This window comes from Branchiostoma belcheri, unplaced genomic scaffold (assembly GCF_001625305.1).
Source record: "Branchiostoma belcheri isolate BF01 breed outbred unplaced genomic scaffold, Haploidv18h27 scaffold30, whole genome shotgun sequence".
NCBI lineage: Eukaryota > Metazoa > Chordata > Leptocardii > Amphioxiformes > Branchiostomatidae > Branchiostoma > Branchiostoma belcheri.
In genome coordinates this window covers 2611831-2631252 of record NW_017803910.1, presented here as the reverse complement: position 1 = coordinate 2631252, position 19422 = coordinate 2611831, and the positions used below count along the sequence as shown (strand labels likewise).

The 19422-nt window shown below is 47.1% G+C and overlaps 3 protein-coding genes across 3 annotated transcripts in view; all 3 read right to left on the bottom strand.

Moving 5' to 3' along the window:
• Positions 1 to 19422, bottom strand: part of LOC109474200 (nebulin-like) — a 176816-nt gene that overhangs the window by 21628 nt on the left and 135766 nt on the right. The window contains 3 exon segments of the mRNA XM_019774455.1: positions 14637 to 14741; positions 17467 to 17574; positions 19025 to 19129. Of these exon segments, the coding sequence (XP_019630014.1) occupies positions 14637 to 14741; positions 17467 to 17574; positions 19025 to 19129 (318 nt within the window).
• On the bottom strand, positions 159 to 2788 carry LOC109474163 (nebulin-like). Its single transcript, XM_019774411.1, has one exon. It carries the CDS (start codon positions 2523 to 2525, stop codon positions 270 to 272), a length of 2256 nt encoding a protein of 751 aa, XP_019629970.1. The 5' UTR covers positions 2526 to 2788; the 3' UTR covers positions 159 to 269.
• Positions 3198 to 14066, bottom strand: LOC109474147 (nebulin-like). The gene has a single exon (XM_019774353.1). It carries the CDS (start codon positions 13959 to 13961, stop codon positions 3309 to 3311), a length of 10653 nt encoding a protein of 3550 aa, XP_019629912.1. The 5' UTR covers positions 13962 to 14066; the 3' UTR covers positions 3198 to 3308.

Genomic DNA, 19422 nt, shown 5'->3' with positions numbered 1-19422 from the left:
ACTTGTCGAGGTGTTGGATTTTGGATATTTCCATCACGTGCCGCGTTTCCGGGTCGTACAAGATGGCGTTGTAGTTCGCCTTCGCGATGTCATAGTCCTCGTGGTACCGGGTGAGACCGATAGCCTGGGACATTTCGATGACCCTTAGGATAGACATGTCTATGCTGGCAGAGTACCCAGCCCGACCCTCCATGGTCTGTGGGTAGTCTTTGCGATACCTGACAGAGCTCTGCACCTGGGTCAGGTCCAGAGCCCGTGGTGTTTCTGGATCAAAGAGGATGGTTGAGTATTTCCCCCTGCCTTTCTGGTGCTCTTCCTGGTACTTGGAAAGGCTCAGGATCCTGGAGAGTTCGATCACACGCTTGGTTTCTGGGTCGTACATTACCGTTGTGTACCTGTCTCTGTCTCTGAGGAACTCCTCTTGGTACTTTATCACACTCTGTACGTTTGAAATGTCGATGAGCCTCAACAGCTCTTTTGTCGCCGTATGTCGAGATGTGAGGCCTTCCATCGAATGTTACCGGGAAGTCCTTCTTATACCCAATCTGTGACTCTGTCTTTGACAGCTCGATACATCTCCTTGTTTCAGGATCGTAGATGATGGTTGTGTAGCTTCCCTTCTCTTTCTCAAAAGTTTTCTTGTAGTTGACATAGCTCTGTATTCTTGTCAGCTCGAGTACCCTCTGTGTTTCTGGATCATACAGGCATGTGGTGTAGTCACCCTTGGACTTATCATACTCCTTCTGGTACTGCACTAAGCTCTGGAGTTTGGTGAGCTCAATGATGCGCAGGGTCTCTTTGTCATCAGGAATGGGGATGTAGGCTGCTCTGCCTTCAAACTCTTGTGGGAAGTCCCTTCTGTACAGAAGAGTGCTCTGAACTCTAGAGGCATCTTGCGCATGGCGGGCGTCGATGCTGTCTGTTGCCAGTGTGTATTGACCTTTCTCTTGCTCAAACTGCTCGTGATACCTGAACACACTCTGCATCTTTTGCATCTCGATTACCCTCTGCGTTTCCGGGTCGTAGAGAACCGTTTGGTACTGTCCAACATTCCTCTTGTATTCATCCTCGTATTTGACCAGACTCTGGACTGCTGATAACTCAATAACCCTCTGTGTCTCTGGGTCAAAGAGGACAGTTGTGTATTTACCCTTGCCTTTTTGGAACTCCTCGTGATACTGTGCCAAGCTCTGCAGCTTGCTCACATCCACAAGTCGGAGAATTTCCTTGTCTGCCTCGTCAGCACCCTTTCCACCCCGGCCTTCCATGCCGACTGGGAAGTCTTTCTGGTACTGAATCTGGCTCTGCAGTTTCGTAGACTCCACAGCTGTCTTGGTCTGTGGGTCCCACAGGACAGTTGTGTAGTTGCCCTTATCACGGTAGAACTGTTCCTGATAGTTTATCAGGCTCTGAACCCTGGAAATCTCCAGGAGTCTCTTGGTTTCTGGGTCGAACAGGATGGTGGTGTAGCCACCTCTACCTTTCTCGTAATCGGAACGATATTCAGAGAGGCTGTGAAGTTTTGACATCTCCACAAGCCTGACCAGCTCCTTGTCAGTTGTGGATGCAGTATAGCCAGGTCTTTGTTGGTAATCAAGTGGATAGTCTCTCCTGTACTCCAACGTGCTCTGAAGATGACTGACATCAGTAGCTCTGCGAGTTTCCACGTCGTCTGTGATCTGCATGATGTTACCTTTACCTTTTTCAAAGTCCTCGTGATACTTGAAGGCACTCTGGATTTCAGACATCTCCATAAGGCGTTTGGTCTCAGGGTCAAACATGATTGTAGTGTATTGACCCTTAGATCGCCTGTAGTCCTCCTCATATTTGATAAGGCTCTGGATAGAGCTAACCTCCACAACCCTCTTGGTCTCTGGGTCGTACAGCACTGTGGTATAATTGCCCTTTCCTTTCTGGAACTCCTCCTGATACTTTGACAAGCTCTGCAAGTTGGTGATGTCCACAAGACGAAGGACCTCTTTGTCCTGGTCGTCAATCGTTCCAGCTTCTCTGCCTTCCATGGTGAGTGGGTAGTCCTTTTGGTATTCCAACTGGCTCTGAGTTTTGGACAACTCTACCACTCGTTTAGTCTCAGGGTCATACAGAACAGTGGTGTAGTTACCCTTCTGTTGCTGGAACTGTTCCTGATACTTCACCAGACTCTGTACGTTGGAGAGCTCCATGGTTCTCCTTGTCTCCGGATCAAAGAGAATCGTGGTGTAACCACCTCTTTCCTTCTCATACCTCTCGTGATAATTGATCAAGCTGTGAAGCTTAGTCATGTTCACCATCCTGACCACCTCTTTTTCGTCAGCAACAGGGGTGTACTGTGGCAGCTGTGCTCGAGCTTCCTTCCCATACTCGATTGTACTCTGGAAGTGAGACACCTCCTCTGCACGTTTTGTCTGAACATCGTCGGGAATCTGCGAGTAGATGCTCTTACCCCTCTCAAAGTCCTCCTGGTACTTGAAGGCACTTTGGATTTCAGACAGTTCCAAGAGACGTTTGGTTTCAGGATCGAACATGACAGTTGTGTACTGGCCCTTATTCTTCCTGTAGTCATCTTCGTACTTTGATCGCACTCTGAATTGAGGACAGTTCGACCACCCTCTGAGTTTCAGGATCGTACAGAATGGTGGTGTATTTCCCTTTGCCCTGTTCGAACTCCTCCTGGTATTTGATGATGCTGTGGAGTTGCGACATGTCCACAAGACGGAGGATCTCCTTGTCCGCTTTCTGCCCCCGCCTGTCCAGGTCTACCCTCCATACCCATCGGATAGTCCTTCTGATATTCGACCTGGCTCTGGATCTTGCCGACTTCAATGGCTCGTTTTGTCTCGGGATCAAAGAGAACCGTGGTGAAGCTGCCCTTTTCTTTCTGGAACTGTTCCTGGTACTTGATCAGGCTTTGAATCTTGGACAGCTCAATCAGACGTTTAGTTTCTGGATCGAACATCACAGTGGTATAGGCACCCTTTTCGTCCTCATACTCTTTGTTGTATCGGATGAGACTGTGAATCTTCTGGAGGTTCACAACCCTCAGCAGCTCCTTGTCATCAGGGATTGTAGTGTAGCCTGATCTACCTTCATATCGAAGAGGGTAATCCTTCGGGTACACCACTGAGCTTTGGACCTTGGTTATTCCCGTCTGCCTTTTGGTTTCCACATCATCAACAACTGCAGTGTACTGGCCTTTCTCTCTTTCGTACTGCTCATGGTAATGAACATCGCTCTGTTTGCTGGACAGGTCAATGAACCTCTGAGTTTCAGGGTCATACAACACAGTCGTGTATCCCCCCTTTTCACTCTCAAAGTCTTCCTTGTACTTGAGGAGACTTTGCACTTTTAGAGAGTTCCAGGACACGCTTTGTCTCAGGATCGAAAAGAACGGTGGTGAACTTGCCAATGTCATCCTTGTGCTGCTCCTGATATTTGATCAGGCTCTGAAGCTTTGTGACATCTACAATTCTCAGTGTTTCCTTGTCAGCAGCCAAGGATTGATACTCAGGACGGCCTTCGAATTTGGCCGGGAAGTCTTTCTGATACTCGCTCATGCTCTGCCATTTAGAGACGGACTTGAGGCGCTCAGATTCAGGATCATCAGTTACAGTTCTGTAACTGCCCTTCATTTCATGATAGGCCTTCTGGTATTCAACATTGCTCTGAATCTTCCCAACCTCCTGGACACGTTCAGTTTCAGGGTCGAACAATATGGTGGTGTATTTTCCCTTGTTCTTTTCAAATTCCTCTTGGTACTTGTTCAGACTCTGGATCGAAGACAGCTCCACGACTCGCCGAGTTTCTGGGTCGTAAAGGACAGTGGTGAAGTCACCCTTGTCTTTTTCGTATTCTTCGTGGTACTTTACAACGCTGTGTAGCTGTGACATTTCTATCACCCTCAACATCTCCTTGTCAGGTACTTCTGTGTAGAAGGCCTTCAATTTCTGATATTCCTTCTGATACTCTGTCTCACTGGCAAACTTGCCAACATCTTTGAGCCTCTTGCTTTCAATGTCTTCAGCAACAGAGTGGTACTTGCCCTTCTCTTTCTCGTACTCATCATGGTAAGATACCAGGCTCTGTATCTTCGACAACTCTGTGAAACGCTGGGTCTCAGGGTCATACAAAATGGTGGTGAACTGGTCCTTGTCTTTCTGGTATTCCTTTTGATAGGCGATTGCGCTCTGGATACTCGACAGCTCAACCACTCGCTTGGTCTCGGGATCAAAGAGGATTGTTGTGTACTTGCCCTTATCTTTCTCAAACTCTTCCTGATACTTCAGCAAGCTGTGTAGCTGTGACATCTCCACCACTCGGACCGTCTCCTTGTCAGCAACTGGGGTGTACCCCACCCTTCCTTCAAACTCTTGAGGGAAGTCCTTTTGGTACTCCAGCTGGCTCTGATACTTCCCTACATCCTTCGCTCTCTTAGTTTGCACGTCTTCCTCCACAGACGTGTATTTTCCGCGGAGGCCGCGGAACTCTTTCTGATACTCCACATCGCTCTGCCACTTTCCAACCTCCTTGTACCGCTTACTCTCAGGATCAAACAACACAGTGATGTACTGGCCCTTGTTCTTCTCAAACTCTTCGTGATATTGCACTGCACTTTGCAGCTTAGAAAGCTCAACCACCCTCTTGGTTTCTGGATCAAATAGAACTGTGGTATACTTTCCTTTCTCCTTGTTGTATTCGTCAGTGTAATGCAGAAGACTTTGCAGTTTGTTGACCTCAACGATTCGCATGTGTTCCTTGTCATCAGGTGCCGAATGATAAATGCCTCTTTCCTCCAACCACTTCCTGACATACTCATACTGGCTCTGGTGGCGGGCAACCTCCTTTATTCTCTCTGACACAGGATCATCTGTGACCAGTTGGTACTGACCCTTGTCCTTCTCAAACTGCAGATGGTATTCGTGTAAGCTCTGCAGCTTGGACATTTCCATTGTGCGGGACGTCTCAGGATCAAACATGACCGTTGTGTACTTGTCTTTGTCTGCTTGGTACTTCTTCTCGTACTGGATAACGCTCTGAATGCTGGACAGCTCCACGACACGCTTGGTCTCAGGATCGAACAGGACGGTGGTGAACCTGTCCTTGTCTTTCTCGAATTGCTCGCGATACTTGATGAGGTTGTGGAGCTGGGACATCTCGACGACACGGATGGTCTCCTTGTCGGTGACTGGGGTGTAGCCCGCTCTTTCTGTCATCTGTTGTGGGAAATCCTTCTGGTATTCCAGCTGACTCTGCAGCTTGCCAGCCTCGGTTGCGTGTTTGGTTGCAACAGTGTCTGCGGTGGCAGTGTACTTGCCTCGTAGGTCCTTGAATTCTTTCTGGTACTCCACATCACTTGCCAACTTGCCCACTTCTTTGTATCGCTGAGACTCTGGGTCAAACAGGACTGTGATGTAGTTGCCCTTGTTCTTCTCGAACTCAAGCTGATAGTGATTCATGCTCTGGAGTTTGGATAGCTCAACCACTCTCTTGGTTTCTGGATCAAACAGCACGGTGGTAAACTGGCCCTTATCCTTCTCAAACTGCTCATGATACTGCACCAGACTGTGAAGCTTGTTCATCTCCACAACCCTGACTTGTTCTCGGTCATCTGCCACCATTGTGTACTGCCCCTTTTTCCTGCGATGTTCCCTTTCATATTCGTACGGACTCTGGTACTTTGTTGTCTCCTTGACCCTCTTAGTATTGGGATCGTCAGCGACAGCAGTGTACCTTCTCCTCCTTTCCCATTCCATCGGATGGTCAACAGGATACTCCACTGAGCTGGCTAATTTACCAACTTCCTTGGCATGTGTAGCTCTCATCTCATCAGTTGTCGTGGTGTATAATCCCTTCTTTTCATGGTAGTCTTTCTCATACTCTACCCGGCTCTGCATTTTGGACATCTCCCCTGCATGAACAGTCTGGACATCGTCTGCAACCATCTGATACCCTTCCCTGCCTGTCATCTGCTCAGGGAAGTCCTTCTTGTAGTGGATGTGGCTGTACATGTGCTTCATCCCAAGCTGCCTTTCCATCTCCTTATCATAATCCAGCCACGCCGTGTACCAGCCCAGGCCTCGCTCCTCGAGGAACGTACGCTGGTATTCGTATTGACTCTGCAACTTGGTCATCTCCTGTACTCTCCTTGTCTGTGGATCGTCTCCCACCATGGTGTACTTATCCTTCGATGCCTCATAGTCCTTCTCATATTCAATCCTGCTTTGCATTTTGCCAACGTCTTTCATCCTCATACTCTCTGGGTCGTCAGTCACCAGCGTGTACTGTGACTTCCCTTCTTTGTCTTTTTCGTAGTACTTGATCAAGCTCTGGATCTCGGATGCCTCCTTGGCATGCTTGAGCCCGGAGGCGTCCACAACAGTTGTGTAACCAGACCTACGCTCCATGTTTTCAGGGAAGTCCTTCTTGTACACGTGTGAACTTAGGTATTCTGCCGTTTCTCGGGCATGCCTTGTGAATGGATCATCCACAATGGAAGTGAAGATGCCAGTTCCTCTCTTCTCTCTGTACATTCGCTGGTACTCATAATCACTCACCATCTTTGAAACATTCTTAACTCTCTCAGTGTTGGGATCATCAAGGGCAATGGTGTATGCCTGTTTCCTTTCAGCAGCTGCCTTCTTGTAAATGGTATCACTGGCCAGTCTAGTGGAGTCTTTCACTCTCTCAGTAACAGGGTCATCAACAACAGCGGTGAAACTACCACGTCGTTGCAGAGCTCTCTTCTTGTACTCGAGCTCACTCTGATACCTGTTCACCTCCTTAACACGCTGTGCTTCAGGAGTGTCCACGACTGCGGTAAAGCTGCCGCGACGTTGTCGAAACTTCTTGGTGTATTCTAGCTCGTTCGAAACCTTACCAGACTCCTGAGCATGCTTCGTGGCAGCATCATCTGTGATGGCTGTGAAACTGCCTCTTCTCTGGCGGAAGGAGCGCTGGTATTCGACATCACTCTGGAACTGATAGACTTCTTTCGCTCTTTCCGTTGTGGGATCAGCTTCCACTGAGGTGTACCCACCACGTTTCTCCAGCTCCATGGGGAAGTCCTTGGTGTACCCCTGCTGACTTCCCAACTTCGACACATCTTTGACGTGCTGGAGATTTTTGTCATCAGCAATCATAGTGAAAATGCCAGTACCCTTCTTTTCACGATAAAGCCTCTCATATTCCAACTGGCTTTGCAGCCTTTGGCTATCCTTTGCCTGTACTGTGGCAACATCATCTGTGACGGACTGATAGATCTCTCTTCTTGGCTTGTCCTTCTTCTGGTATTCAATGCCGCTAGACAGCTTGGTGACATCTTTAACACGTAGAGTTTCTGGATCGTCTGCGACAGCCGTGTAGTCCAGTCTTCCTTCAAGAGTCATAGGATGGTCCTTCTGGTACTCAATTTGGCTGTGAAGTTTCCCAACTTCCTTCATCCGTTTAGATTCCACGTCATCAGTTACCGTTTGGTAAATTTCTCTCCTTGGCTTGTCTTTTCTCTCATATTCTATCTCACTGGCCATCATTGTAACGTCTTTAACTCTGCGTGTTTCTGGATCGTCAGCAATTGCAGTGTAGTCAAGACGACCCTCAAGTGTCATGGGGTGGTCTTTCTGGTACTCAATCTGGCTGTGAAGTTTTCCAACTTCCTTCATTCTCTTTGACTCCACATCGTCTGTCACGGTTTGGTAAATTTCTCTCCTTGGTTTATCTTTCCTTTCATACTCAACCCCACTGGCCATGATTGTCACATCCTTGACACGAAGCGTCTCAGGATCATCAGCTACAGCTGTATAGTCCAGCCTGCCTTCAAGAGTCATAGGATGATCTCTCTGGTATTCGATCTGGCTTTGCAGATGCCCGACTTCTTTCATTCTCTTAGATTCCATGTCATCTGTCACTGTTTGGTAGATCTCCCTGCGTGGCTTGTCTTTTCTCTCGTATTCGATTTCACTCGCCATCATTGTCACGTCTTTAACTCTGCGTGTTTCTGGATCGTCAGCGATGGCAGTGTAGTCAAGACGGCCCTCAAGTGTCATGGGGTGGTCTTTCTGGTACTCAATCTGGCTGTGAAGTTTGCCAACTTCCTTCATTCTCTTTGACTCCACATCGTCTGTCACGGTTTGGTAAATCTCTCTCCTTGGTTTATCTTTCCTTTCATACTCAACCCCACTGGCCATGATTGTTACATCCTTGATACGGCGAGTTTCCGGATCATCTGCAACAGCTGTGTAGTCAAGACGGCCCTCCAGAGTCATAGGATGGTCCTTCTGATACTCAATTTGGCTGTGCAGTTTCCCAACTTCCTTCATTCTCTTTGACTCCATGTCATCAGTGACTGTTTGGTAGACTTCTCTCCTAGGCTTGTCCTTCCGTTCATATTCAACCTCGCTTGCCATCATTGTTACATCTTTGACACGGCGAGTTTCGGGATCATCAGCTACAGCTGTATAGTCCAGCCTTCCTTCAAGAGTCATAGGATGATCTCTCTGGTACTCTATCTGGCTTTGCAGATGCCCAACTTCCTTCATTCTCTTAGCCTCCACATCATCTGTCACAGTTTGATAAACCTCCCTGCGTGGTTTGTCTTTTCTTTGGTATTCATATCCACTGGCCATTTTTGTCACGTCTTTGACACGGAGTGTTTCGGGGTCGTCAGAGACCGCGGTGTAGTCAAGCCTTCCCTCAAATGTCATAGGATGGTCCTTCTGGTACTCAAGCTGGCTGTGCAGCTTGCCCACCTCTTTCATCCTCTTTGCCTCAGGGTCATCTGTGACAGTTTGATACACCTCTCGTCTGGGCTTGTCCTTTCGTATGTACTCGACTCCGCTTGATAATTTGGTCACATCTTTCACACGCAGAGTCTCTGGATCATCAGGCACTGCTTGGTAGTCTCTTCTCCCCTCAAAGCCCATGGGGTGGTCTTTTTGGTACTCAATCTGGCTTTGCAGGTGTCCCACCTCCTTCAGCCTCTGGCTGTCCTTGGCATCAGTGACAGTCTGATAGTACTGTCTCCTCACTTTGTCTGGCTTTTGATATTCGATCTCACTCTGCATCTTGCCCACATCCTTGACTCTGACTGCCTCTGGGGTGTCAGCGACTGTTTTGTAGATGTCTTTCTCTTTATGGTACCTGGACTCATACTCAACCTTGCTGGCAAGGTGAGTAGCTTCCTTAGCACGGACTGTGCTCGGGTCGTCAGTTACCGTCTGGTAGTCCTTCCTTCTCTCAAAGTCCATCGGGTAGTCTTTCTGGTATTCCAGTTGGGACTGAAGAGTTTTCATTCGACGTATGCGTTCCTGTTCGGGGGTGTCAAGCTCTACGTACCCGATGTGGCCCAGCACTTCCTGCTTGTACCGTTTCTCGTACTCGAGTTGACTGGACATTTTGTAGGCATCTTTGGCATGCCTGGAGCTAGGGTCTTCCTCTACTGAAGTGTATGCATGTCGTTTCTCCATTGCCAATGGGTGATCTTTGACATAGGAAACGGAGCTCTGCATCCTGGCAGCATCTTTCTGTGTCTCGAGCTGCAGCTCATCAGTAATGGCAGTGTACCTGTCCTTTGTCTGTTTAGCCCTTTTCTGATATTCCAGTTCGCTACTGATGTGGGTGACTTCCTGGGCTCGCTTTGTCACGGTGTCGTCTGGCGTGCTTTGGTACTTCAACCTCCATGTCATGTCTTTCGGGTGGTCACGTGGATACTCCACTGTGCTCTGCTCATGAGTTTGCTTCTTCTGCCCGATCATCCACCGATCCACAACAGCCACCATGCCTGGTTTTGCTTCCAGGTACCTGGGGTAATCCCTGTAGCGGAAGTCACTCTGCATCCTGGCAAGCTCTGCACGGCGCTTTGCCTCCGGGTCATCAGGCAGAAGGCCGTGGTAGTGCCACATCCGCTCTTTGGCTTCCTTCTCGTATTCAGCCCGGCTGAGCAGCTTGGTCACCTCCTGCGCCTTTTGCAAGAAGGGGTCGACCACGACTTGGTAGGTGTCTTGCGGAACTGCCCTGTATTCCTCGAAACCCTCCTGAGAGAGAATGTTCTGGGCCAGGCTTGTCAGCCTCCTTTCTGAGGAGTGTTCCCTGTGGACTGCCGGGCTGCGGTCTCTGAACCGGCGGGCGACGGGAGGTGGCTCCCTGCCCCGTGGACGGTCTGGTACTGCCGGTCCAGGGGAGGGGGACCTCCGGGTCCTGCGTACGGGGGATATCGGTTCTGCCGGTGAGCTCGGAGGCGTTGGAGGCCAGGACCGGACCGGACGACGCACGGGGGTCGGATCCCTCCGGATGGTCTTCAGCTTCATCCTCTCTCCTCTGATCTGCACCTCCCGTTCGTACATCTCCACACATTTCGAGACTGAAGCGATCCAGTCTTCACCTTCCTCACCTTCGGGAGGCGGTGGGGGGCGAGACGGTGGGGCTGTGGTCACCGGAGATGCAGGAGGAGAGGGGGTGGGCGGTGCCGGGGCAGGAGGTGGCGGGCGGGGAGGGGGTGGCCTCTCCGGAGTTCCTTCCTCGTCTGATGATATCGACCGCCTGAAACTGTCCGAGCGGATCCTTCGACGAGTTCGTCTAGGGCTTGGAGGAGGCAGTTTCTTTGATCGTAGTTCCTCCGCAGCCTTTTCAAACAGTTCTTTCTTGGAGGTGACGCCGGCTGCGATCTGTATTTCTTCCCTCTCTTCCGCCTCAGAGCTGCTCCAGCGCCCTTCAGAGAACTTCTGGAACATCTCACGTTTCTGGATCATGTCAGGGGAGGGAGGAGGTGGCCTGATGGGAATGACGCGCTCTCTCTCTTCCCCTTCTTCTCTGACAAACTGCCCAACGGCAACTTTTTCGAACAGCTCAGCCTTCTGGCCAACGTCCTGTCTTGGAGGTGGAGGCCTCTCAGGAGCTTCTTCTTCACTCCCACTCCTTCCCCTTTCGAAGAGCTCTCTCTTTCTCACCACATCTTGCTGAGTTATCATCTGGAGAGACTCCTCAGTTTCAGAGTCGGTCCTTCTCCAAGACTGCCCACCTTTTTCAAACATCTCCTTCTTCTGACCGACATCGAACCTTGGAGGAGGCGGTCTCTCCGGTGCTTCTCCACCTTCATCGGAGTCCATGTACCGACTAGCCCAGTGGCCTTCGGCAACTTTCTCAAAGAGCTGCTTCTTCTGGCCAATGTCCTGCCGAGCCACATGAATCTCTTCCCTCTCTGCCATCTTAACCTCACTCACTCCTCTCTCGAAGGCCTCCCTCTTCGAACCAACCTCGTAGCGTGTAACTTGAGCTGGTTCTCGTTCGAAGTCCTCGGCGTCACTGGCTCCCCGCTCAAACATTTCCCTCTTGGAACCGACTTCGTAGCGTGTAATTTGAGCCGGTTGTCGTTCGAAATCCTCGGCATCGCTGGCTCTCCTTTCGAACATTTCCTTCTTTGAACCAACTTCGTAGCGTGTAATTTGAGTTGGTTCCCTTTCAAAATCCTCAGCATCGCTGGCACCCCGCTCAAACATTTCCTTCATTTGTCCCACTTCGTGGCGGGTCACGTGCCTGCGCTGCCTTAGCTCTTCTGCTCTTTCCATTTCAAACCTTGTTTTTGCATCCCGAGCACTGAGAGTGGGGGTTTCATCCAGCTCAGGAGGCACCGCCTGTTGTACAGTGAACTTGTACTTGTGACCACCATACTTTCTCTCATGAGCTTTGTAGATGACCTTCTGTTGTTGCACCAACATGCGCGATGTTTCCGCGGATATCTTCATGATACTTTGCTCTATCAGCGGGGGCACTTCGATCCTGAGGCATGACTCCTTAGATGTACGATCATCAGATATTTGTTTAAGAAGGATGTAGACATATCTAGTGTCTTCACTCACATCCTCCTGTGTTTTGACTTCCGTTATCCCTGGCCAACGAAGTTGCTGCCAGGCGTATGCTGTAAGTCGGTTTGGTTTGTTCTTCCTGCCGAAACGGATCTTAATCCGAAGAACTCTTTCCCTGGCCCCCATTGGGAGCTGAATTTTCACTGTTTCGGTCCGGCGTGCCACAACGATTTTGGGATGGCTCTCCACCTTCTTGGTGACACCTGTGTGCACGGCTTTTGCAGCTCGGACACTAGTAACATGGCTAGCTCTCTCTTCGCTCATGGCAGAAGTAGAATATTGACTAGCTCTTTGTTGACTCTGTGAAGAAGTAGTAACATGACTAGATCTTTGTTCACTCATTGCCGACGTAGTAACTTGAGTAGATCTTTCCTCACTAAGGGCAGAAGTGGCTTTGATGGTGTGCTTCACTCCACCACGAGACTTGGACACACCTTTAAGAGAGATGCCCCTCAGAGTTCCAGGTTCTTGTTTTATGGTCACTCTGCCGACCTCTACTGGTAAAGGAGGGATAGGGGGAGGGGGCTCCACCTCCATTGCTTCACCAAGCGCTTGTTGTATGGTGGTTGAAGCCTTGGCTTTCTTTTCCATTTCCATTGCTCGCATGCCCTGTGTGGGTTCAACCTTTGTCACCCCACCTGATGTGGTCTTTGCCTTCTTCTGCATCTCCAAGGCCTGCATGGATTCCTCTGCCTCTCTCTTTGTCGTGACGGTCTTCGTGCCGTCCGACCGGGTGGTTTCGGATTTCGCCCTGGCCTGAGATGCTTCGGCGTGGGATGTCTCCTCAGACTCCTGCTTTGAAACCACCCTGCCGTCGGAGGTCACAACCTCCCTGATGGTTTGCCTTGTTGAAGACCTGACTTCACGGACGCTTTCCTCGTACTGGTACGAGCTGTACGACCCAGTCTTCACCAGCCTTCCTCCTGATACCTGCCCCGGCTGGGGACTGGTGGGTTTCTCCTCGATAGGCGGAGGAGTGCCGGGGTTGTGAGGATGAGGATTGCCAGCCTTGTGGCCAGGATTTCCCAACAATGGCTGAGGGTACCCACCTTCGTCATCAAGCTCATCTGGGTTGGTAAACACTGAGACCGTCGGCTGACTCGGTTTCTCGACATGGACAGGAACGTCCCGCAGAACTTCTTCCGTTAAGGTTTCGTAGGCAGGTGGGCTGGGGAACTCTGCTTCCATGGGTGTTTCTGGAACTTCAGGCTCCACAGCCTCTGTCAGAGCTTCCGGTACAGCAGGGCTGGAAGCCTGTTCCATATAGGGTGGTGTTGGAACATCCTGCCGTGCTGGAGCCTCTGCAGGGCTGGGGAAGGCTGGTTCTACAGAGATGTCTTCCTCCATAAAAGCTTCCGCAGCTGGAGAAGGAGGCCTCTCTGGAGGAATATCTTCTTCAACAGGAGATGTGACCCTAGGAGAAACTGGTCTTACCTCCGGAGTAGCCTTTTCAGGGGGTGGACTGGGGAGATCAAAGTCGACGAGAGCATCCTCCGCCTCCTCATACTCTGCAGGCTCTTCCTCTTCAGGCTCCTCAACAACAGGGCTCCGCATTGGTTCTAAAGGAGCGTCTGAAGACAAAGGCAGCTCGGTGAACTGCTCTGAGGGACCCTCTGCTGCTTCCATTGCTTCTTCTATCTCAACGTCCTCAACGGTAGGGCTTGGCGCCTCTTCAATGATGGGTCCTCCTCCTTCTTCCTTTGGTTGATCTTCTTCAAAGACGTCATCAGGAGGAGTTACCTCAATAGATGGACTTTCTTGAGGTGGTTCTTCTTCTGGTGGAGGACTGTCCTCTTCTTGGCCTTGATCTTGACCACCGTCAGTGCCAAAGGCACCGCTACCTTCTGCCTGATCTGCATTATCAGATTCAGTTTCGTCCTGACCAGGGTTTTGTTCTGGGCTGTTTGCAGCAGGGTTTTCATGTTCACCAGGTTGGACGTTACCGTTACCATCATTCTCATCATCACTGCTGTCATTGATGTTGTTGTTATTATTACGGTTAAGGAGGGCAAGCCGTGAGCAGCCAGTAGTAAGCACCCTGGCACCCCACATCATGCCATTTTCGTAAGGCACAGATTCCTGACTATGGAATTTAGGATGGTTATCCATTTTAGGAAAGCCTACGCTGGACACTATGCGAACCCTGAGGCGCTCAGGTACTGGGTCTGATGGACCCGTTAAAGTGGACTGCGCAAGGCTTTCCTCAACCCCTGCTTAATGAGGGTAGACAGACCTGGAATTGGCATGGGCCAGAATTATTGCCTTGAAAAATTCACAATTGTCTATGAGAAAAGAACAGTAGCCATTTTGCTGAAGAAAAGTCAGCTGGTCTTCAAGAAAATGAATGTAAAAGAAACCAGGTATGACTATGTCCTTTTCTAAGTGATTATCTGCACCGTAAAATTTTTTTTGTATTCTGTCTTATTCTTAAAACAGTGTCCACCATAAACACTGTGCAGCAATATCACATTAAGTGCAAACAATTAGTTGATAACCACTTAGAGAATGACATGGAAAAGAATAGATCAAACAAAAAGTAAGGAGTTACCAATGTGTAGAAAAGGAGATATCTAAATGAACAAGGAGAGATTGTGATTCAGAAGAGTAAAGAGATATGCTGGGAAAGTGCATGTGATCTCCTTAATTGCAGGCTCATCCTCTGAGTTTTATCTCTCCATTGCAGGACCTGGTGACCACTTCTGTGCACGATTAGAGCACCCAGTGAAACCCACACTCCAACAAGCACTTAGTAGGTTTGAACGGAAGAGTTGTTTTGTACAGTACCTGGCTCTGTATCTTACTGACGCTCCTTATCCGGTTGTGCTCAGGATTATCCGAGGTGTAATGGAACTTTCCTGCCAAAGCCTTGTAACCCTTCTGATATTCGTTCTACGGAGAGAAAGGAAGAGGGACAGAAGGAAAGAGTCAAAGAAAAAAGAGAACAGAAATGCAAGAGAAAACAATGTTACAGAAAGAATTAAGAACAAGAAATAAGGTAGGACATAAGAGAGAACAGAACAGATAAATTTGTAGAAAAGAGTAAAACAGTTTGAAGGAACTTTGCTAATGTACATGATTGTATGGGTGGAGAGAGCAGCTACATGTGCATGTAAAAACCATACAGCAGCTTTCCCTTTTCTATCTTGTCAGATGACTCAATACACTCGATTAGCAACACAGTCATGATTCAGGGTGAAATATTATTCTTCTTTTAAATTGAGGTGAAGCATGATGCTTTATAAAGTAACAAGTAGCGCTATGTATTGCCACATGATACTATAAATACGTTGGATCAAACTACTTAAGCAATGATGACCGCAACCAATTACATCTATCAAAATTTTATTCACATATTGCAATAACAGATGCACTAACGGGCCCTTCATTCCAGTGCAAGCGATGATACGTGCTACTTTTAACTCTAATGACCTGTATGTAATAATAGAATCAAGGGGCCGGTTTCTTGCCAAAGCCATAACGCAGTAGGCACATGGCACCCTATAGCTTACACAAGTAACAACTGCGAGAAATAAATCACAACTACTCCATATTAACATGCCTACAACGTAGCTCTCAGTACATAACGACAGGCTTAACGCAATTCTAATGGATCCTTCAAATACAGTCAACAGCATGCGTAGCTACCGAAGACACTGAACAACAAAAACATGTCTGACGGAGACTAATGGACAAAACTGACATGCTCTTCCATCAGAATCAAGTTATGAAACAATAAAAACACCATCAAAGCTCTCTGCATGATATCTAGGTCTAAGAACAAATGTAGATTACCTTTATCCAAAGGGAACATTTGTGTACAGAAGCAAGAAAGATTTCAATCCAGAAATGTGACAAGCAAAGCCAAAATAGCAATGGACGACAAGGAAACCAACATTCCTTAGAACAAGACATCCATCCAGCAAGCTTTACCATACAGTAGCTCTCATCTCAAACATCAATATACACCCAACACAAACTTACATGAGGTCCTTTGACAGAAAAACTCCTACCGACAAAAAATCAAGTGGTGTTGAGAACTCGTTGGTACCAATGTGTGAACAGAATCCCTACTGCAAGTCCTACATGTACATGCTAGTCACCAGAATGGACAGGCTCTGCTTTAAAAGAATGTCTCTATTAATAACCTAACTCCTTTTTTGGAGCACATCTGTTGACTCAGATGGACCCCCTGGCAAGATCTATCAGGGTAGGTCTGGTATACTCATCATGGAAATATTTTTAGCATCAAAGGGCATCATCTTTTGGGTATATAATGCGGCATTAGGGGTGGGAGGAATTTGTGTATGAGTGTATGCGGACACAGCCCTGTGACACACAGAAAAACATGCATGGCAATGCAATCATTGCTACAAAAATGAAGTGCCACCCACAAAACTTTTCCTGGTTGCATCATCATAAGGCCACACGAATTTGCTGTTATGGAGAGCAACTCTAGACAACCCAAACCTGTCACGCAGGATGGTGAAAAAATTCTAAGCTTGCTTTGCCAAAAATAGGACGCATGCGGCCCCTTTTTGACAGTTCGTTTTGATAGCAATTACATATGTATGACAACATTCTCTTTCATTTCACAAGGACCCCATACCAACTTCACAATTTGTGTCAACATGTAATTAGGGAAAGTATAATTTCGAATTAGTCAAAGGAGACATTTTAATCTGGAACCTTCCACAACTATGTCATCCTTTAACACTCTTAGACTAGCATTTCTCTGACCTCATTCTTATGGCCTCCTAAAAAGGGTGGAAAGAACCTAAACATCTGTCTGAGAGGGAAAAGGCAGGGAGACAGAGTGGACAATTTTAATCCTTTATCCCTACTTAAAAATATTTGTATTGAAACATTAGATGAAACATCTGGTGACAGGTGGATATAACTGAAAATCCCTATTCTCTCAGGTGTCTCCCATGACATTATGTTAATTTGTCTGCCCTTATTTTATGGTCCCCTAAATAGGGATTGAAGCAACCTAAACCTCTGTAGAGTCTGACAAGAGTAGCAGGGATTCGAAGCAAAGAGACTCTGCTAGCCCCCTCCCCAAGGTGAACATCGACAATCACACTAGGACAAGACCTGGAATCCCAAAGATTTTTATTATGCCCCACGGGGGTTTTGCCTACTAGTACAGTAGTATACAACCAAGTACCCCTCAAATTTTGGACTCTGAAGCCACATGAGGTCATACCCCCCACACTGACAGTCATCATTGATTGACAAGGACTACTAAGGAGTACATTTAGTACACCATAGAAGCAGAAAAAGTAAAAAAGGTATTGTGATGGGTTGCTCTGGCAGATGATCCTTTGGCTGATATTCTCCCAGATGCTGGAAGTCAAAGCAAGTGGCCGATGCTACATTGTACCTGCCAGACGTGAAGAAAATCTGTTTCTCAGATTGTGCAATAATCACAAGGAAGACCTGTATGGAGTGTGTCAGGAAGGACATTAGAGAGTGCAGCCTTGCTGGTGTGGACCCACTGAACAGAGCTGCTTGTATCTGTGAAGACTAACTACTGCCCACCCCTGTGCCAGGGACCAAGGCAGCAGTATAATCAAAGACCTGATACTACTACTACTACATCATGAAATCTCACCTGGCTCTGAATCTTGCTCTGTTGGCGAAGGCGGATGTTCTCCGGTGTGTCCACCACTGGTGTGTAACCCTTGATCTTCGACTTCTCATAGTCCTCGTGGTACTTGGTCTGTTGGGAAGGACGGATGACAAAAGCCAAAATAAGAACCAGCACAACATCAGGCAGATAGCACACAGAAAATAGATGTTTACTCTCATATTTTTAAAAGGTGATTTGTTTTTTTAACCTTCTCCCTGCTGTCTAGAATTATAACTTAACCAAAATTGGTGAAAAATCGAAGGTCAGCAGGGAGAATGTTAAAAATTACAACCAATACACTGATAAAGCAGCAAAGATATAACATTAATAAATATTTTCACATCATGATAGTTTCAATTTGAATTCATAGTTATTAGCCTGGTACCCATCCATTTGCAGCTTCTGTGTACTTGCCAATGTAGGTTAGTGACCACAGGGAAGTACACCAAAGCTGAACAAGCCTGGATACCAGACTTCTGTATTCAGTTATAGCCAAACTGAACAAAATGAAACTTATTTATATCTAATTTTCCAAAAGTAAATTGAGAATCTAAAGGCATCATACACTTGGCCAAAACACATGTCAAACCCTGTAAAATACATGTCATCACAATTTTTACATAATTGTGTACCAACCAACATGTAAAATGGCAACTTACTAACTGGTAAACAAGTTACAAAATTATCTACCATCATATTACTAGCTATATGGGAAACATGGATTATGATGCACATTCACACAATTGTATGTTCATGCACTCCTGAAACCGTGTGTGTGTGTTTGTGTGTGCATGTGTGTGTTGTGTGCATGTGAAAGCACAGTTTGTTTCTGCATGCATGCGTGCACTTCGGTATCCCGTTGTTCATACATCTTTGGTTTGGCATCTCCCGGTAAAGTTTGCTCCGATGGTTCATGCTTATACATGTCGAACAACAGTTGATTAACTAGCAACTTCCCGTTTGCATGCTGAATCTGCAACAACAAATACTTATCAGTACAACATCATTACACATACAAATCTACAACATCACATGCTCAAGAGTTTTGCTTAAGATTGAATCCTAATTGATACATTATAGCAAAAACTTTCAGCTTTCTCATGCTACAGCTAAACATACATGTACTTAATTTTTCTCTGAATAATTAGACTCTAGTAGTACTGCTCTCTCAGTTTCATTGATCACAATACTTTATCACAGGCTAACAAATGTAGGTACTATCTTAAAGCCAAGCTTTCATTAGCAGTCTAATGCCTAAAGCTCAATTAATGCATTATTATTCACAACCCAATTCATAAAAACTGCCTGCTAACAAAGTGACATTTTCCTGAGCCATAACTAATACACATGCTGAACACCTTGTTGTAACTTCACAACTTCTCAACACATTTTATAATAGACTGTCCCATATGTATGCGTATATATCACATGACAACAAACAATTCAACATAATTTACATCCTTTAGTTCCTATCAAAATGATGAATCTAGTTCTAGGCAAACACAAGATACATCACTCAAGGACAATACATTTTTCTTACCCGGCTGGCCAGCTTGTTCACCTGCTTACACCTCTCGAACTCTGGAGTATCGATCAGTGCGTATCCCTTACCCTGCAGTGCCTTGTAGGCCTTCTTGTACAGAGTCTGGGAGTAACAAGGAAAACATGGTTTTTGTTAACGTAGAAGCATGTATATGTCTGCTGACACACAGTCATACATCTACCAGGAGGTAAATATCTGTGCCACCCTGGAAAAATGAGTCTCTTAAGAGATTTCCCAGTTTCATATTTCCCCCTTATACATATTACTGCTAAATTATATACAAAATGTAATATAGATGTACATTACACTGCAGATTGTGCAGTGGTAACAGACTTTAAACATATCAGACCAAGATATATCTTATATGTATAGACAAAGGTAGGATAAGAGATTCT

Bases quoted from the DNA above. Each gene is read 5' to 3' on its own strand.
- LOC109474163 (XM_019774411.1), bottom strand. From the start codon at position 2,525: ATGTTCGATCCTGAAACCAAACGTCTCTTGGAACTGTCTGAAATCCAA.
- LOC109474147 (XM_019774353.1), bottom strand. From the start codon at position 13,961: ATGGATAACCATCCTAAATTCCATAGTCAGGAATCTGTGCCTTACGAA.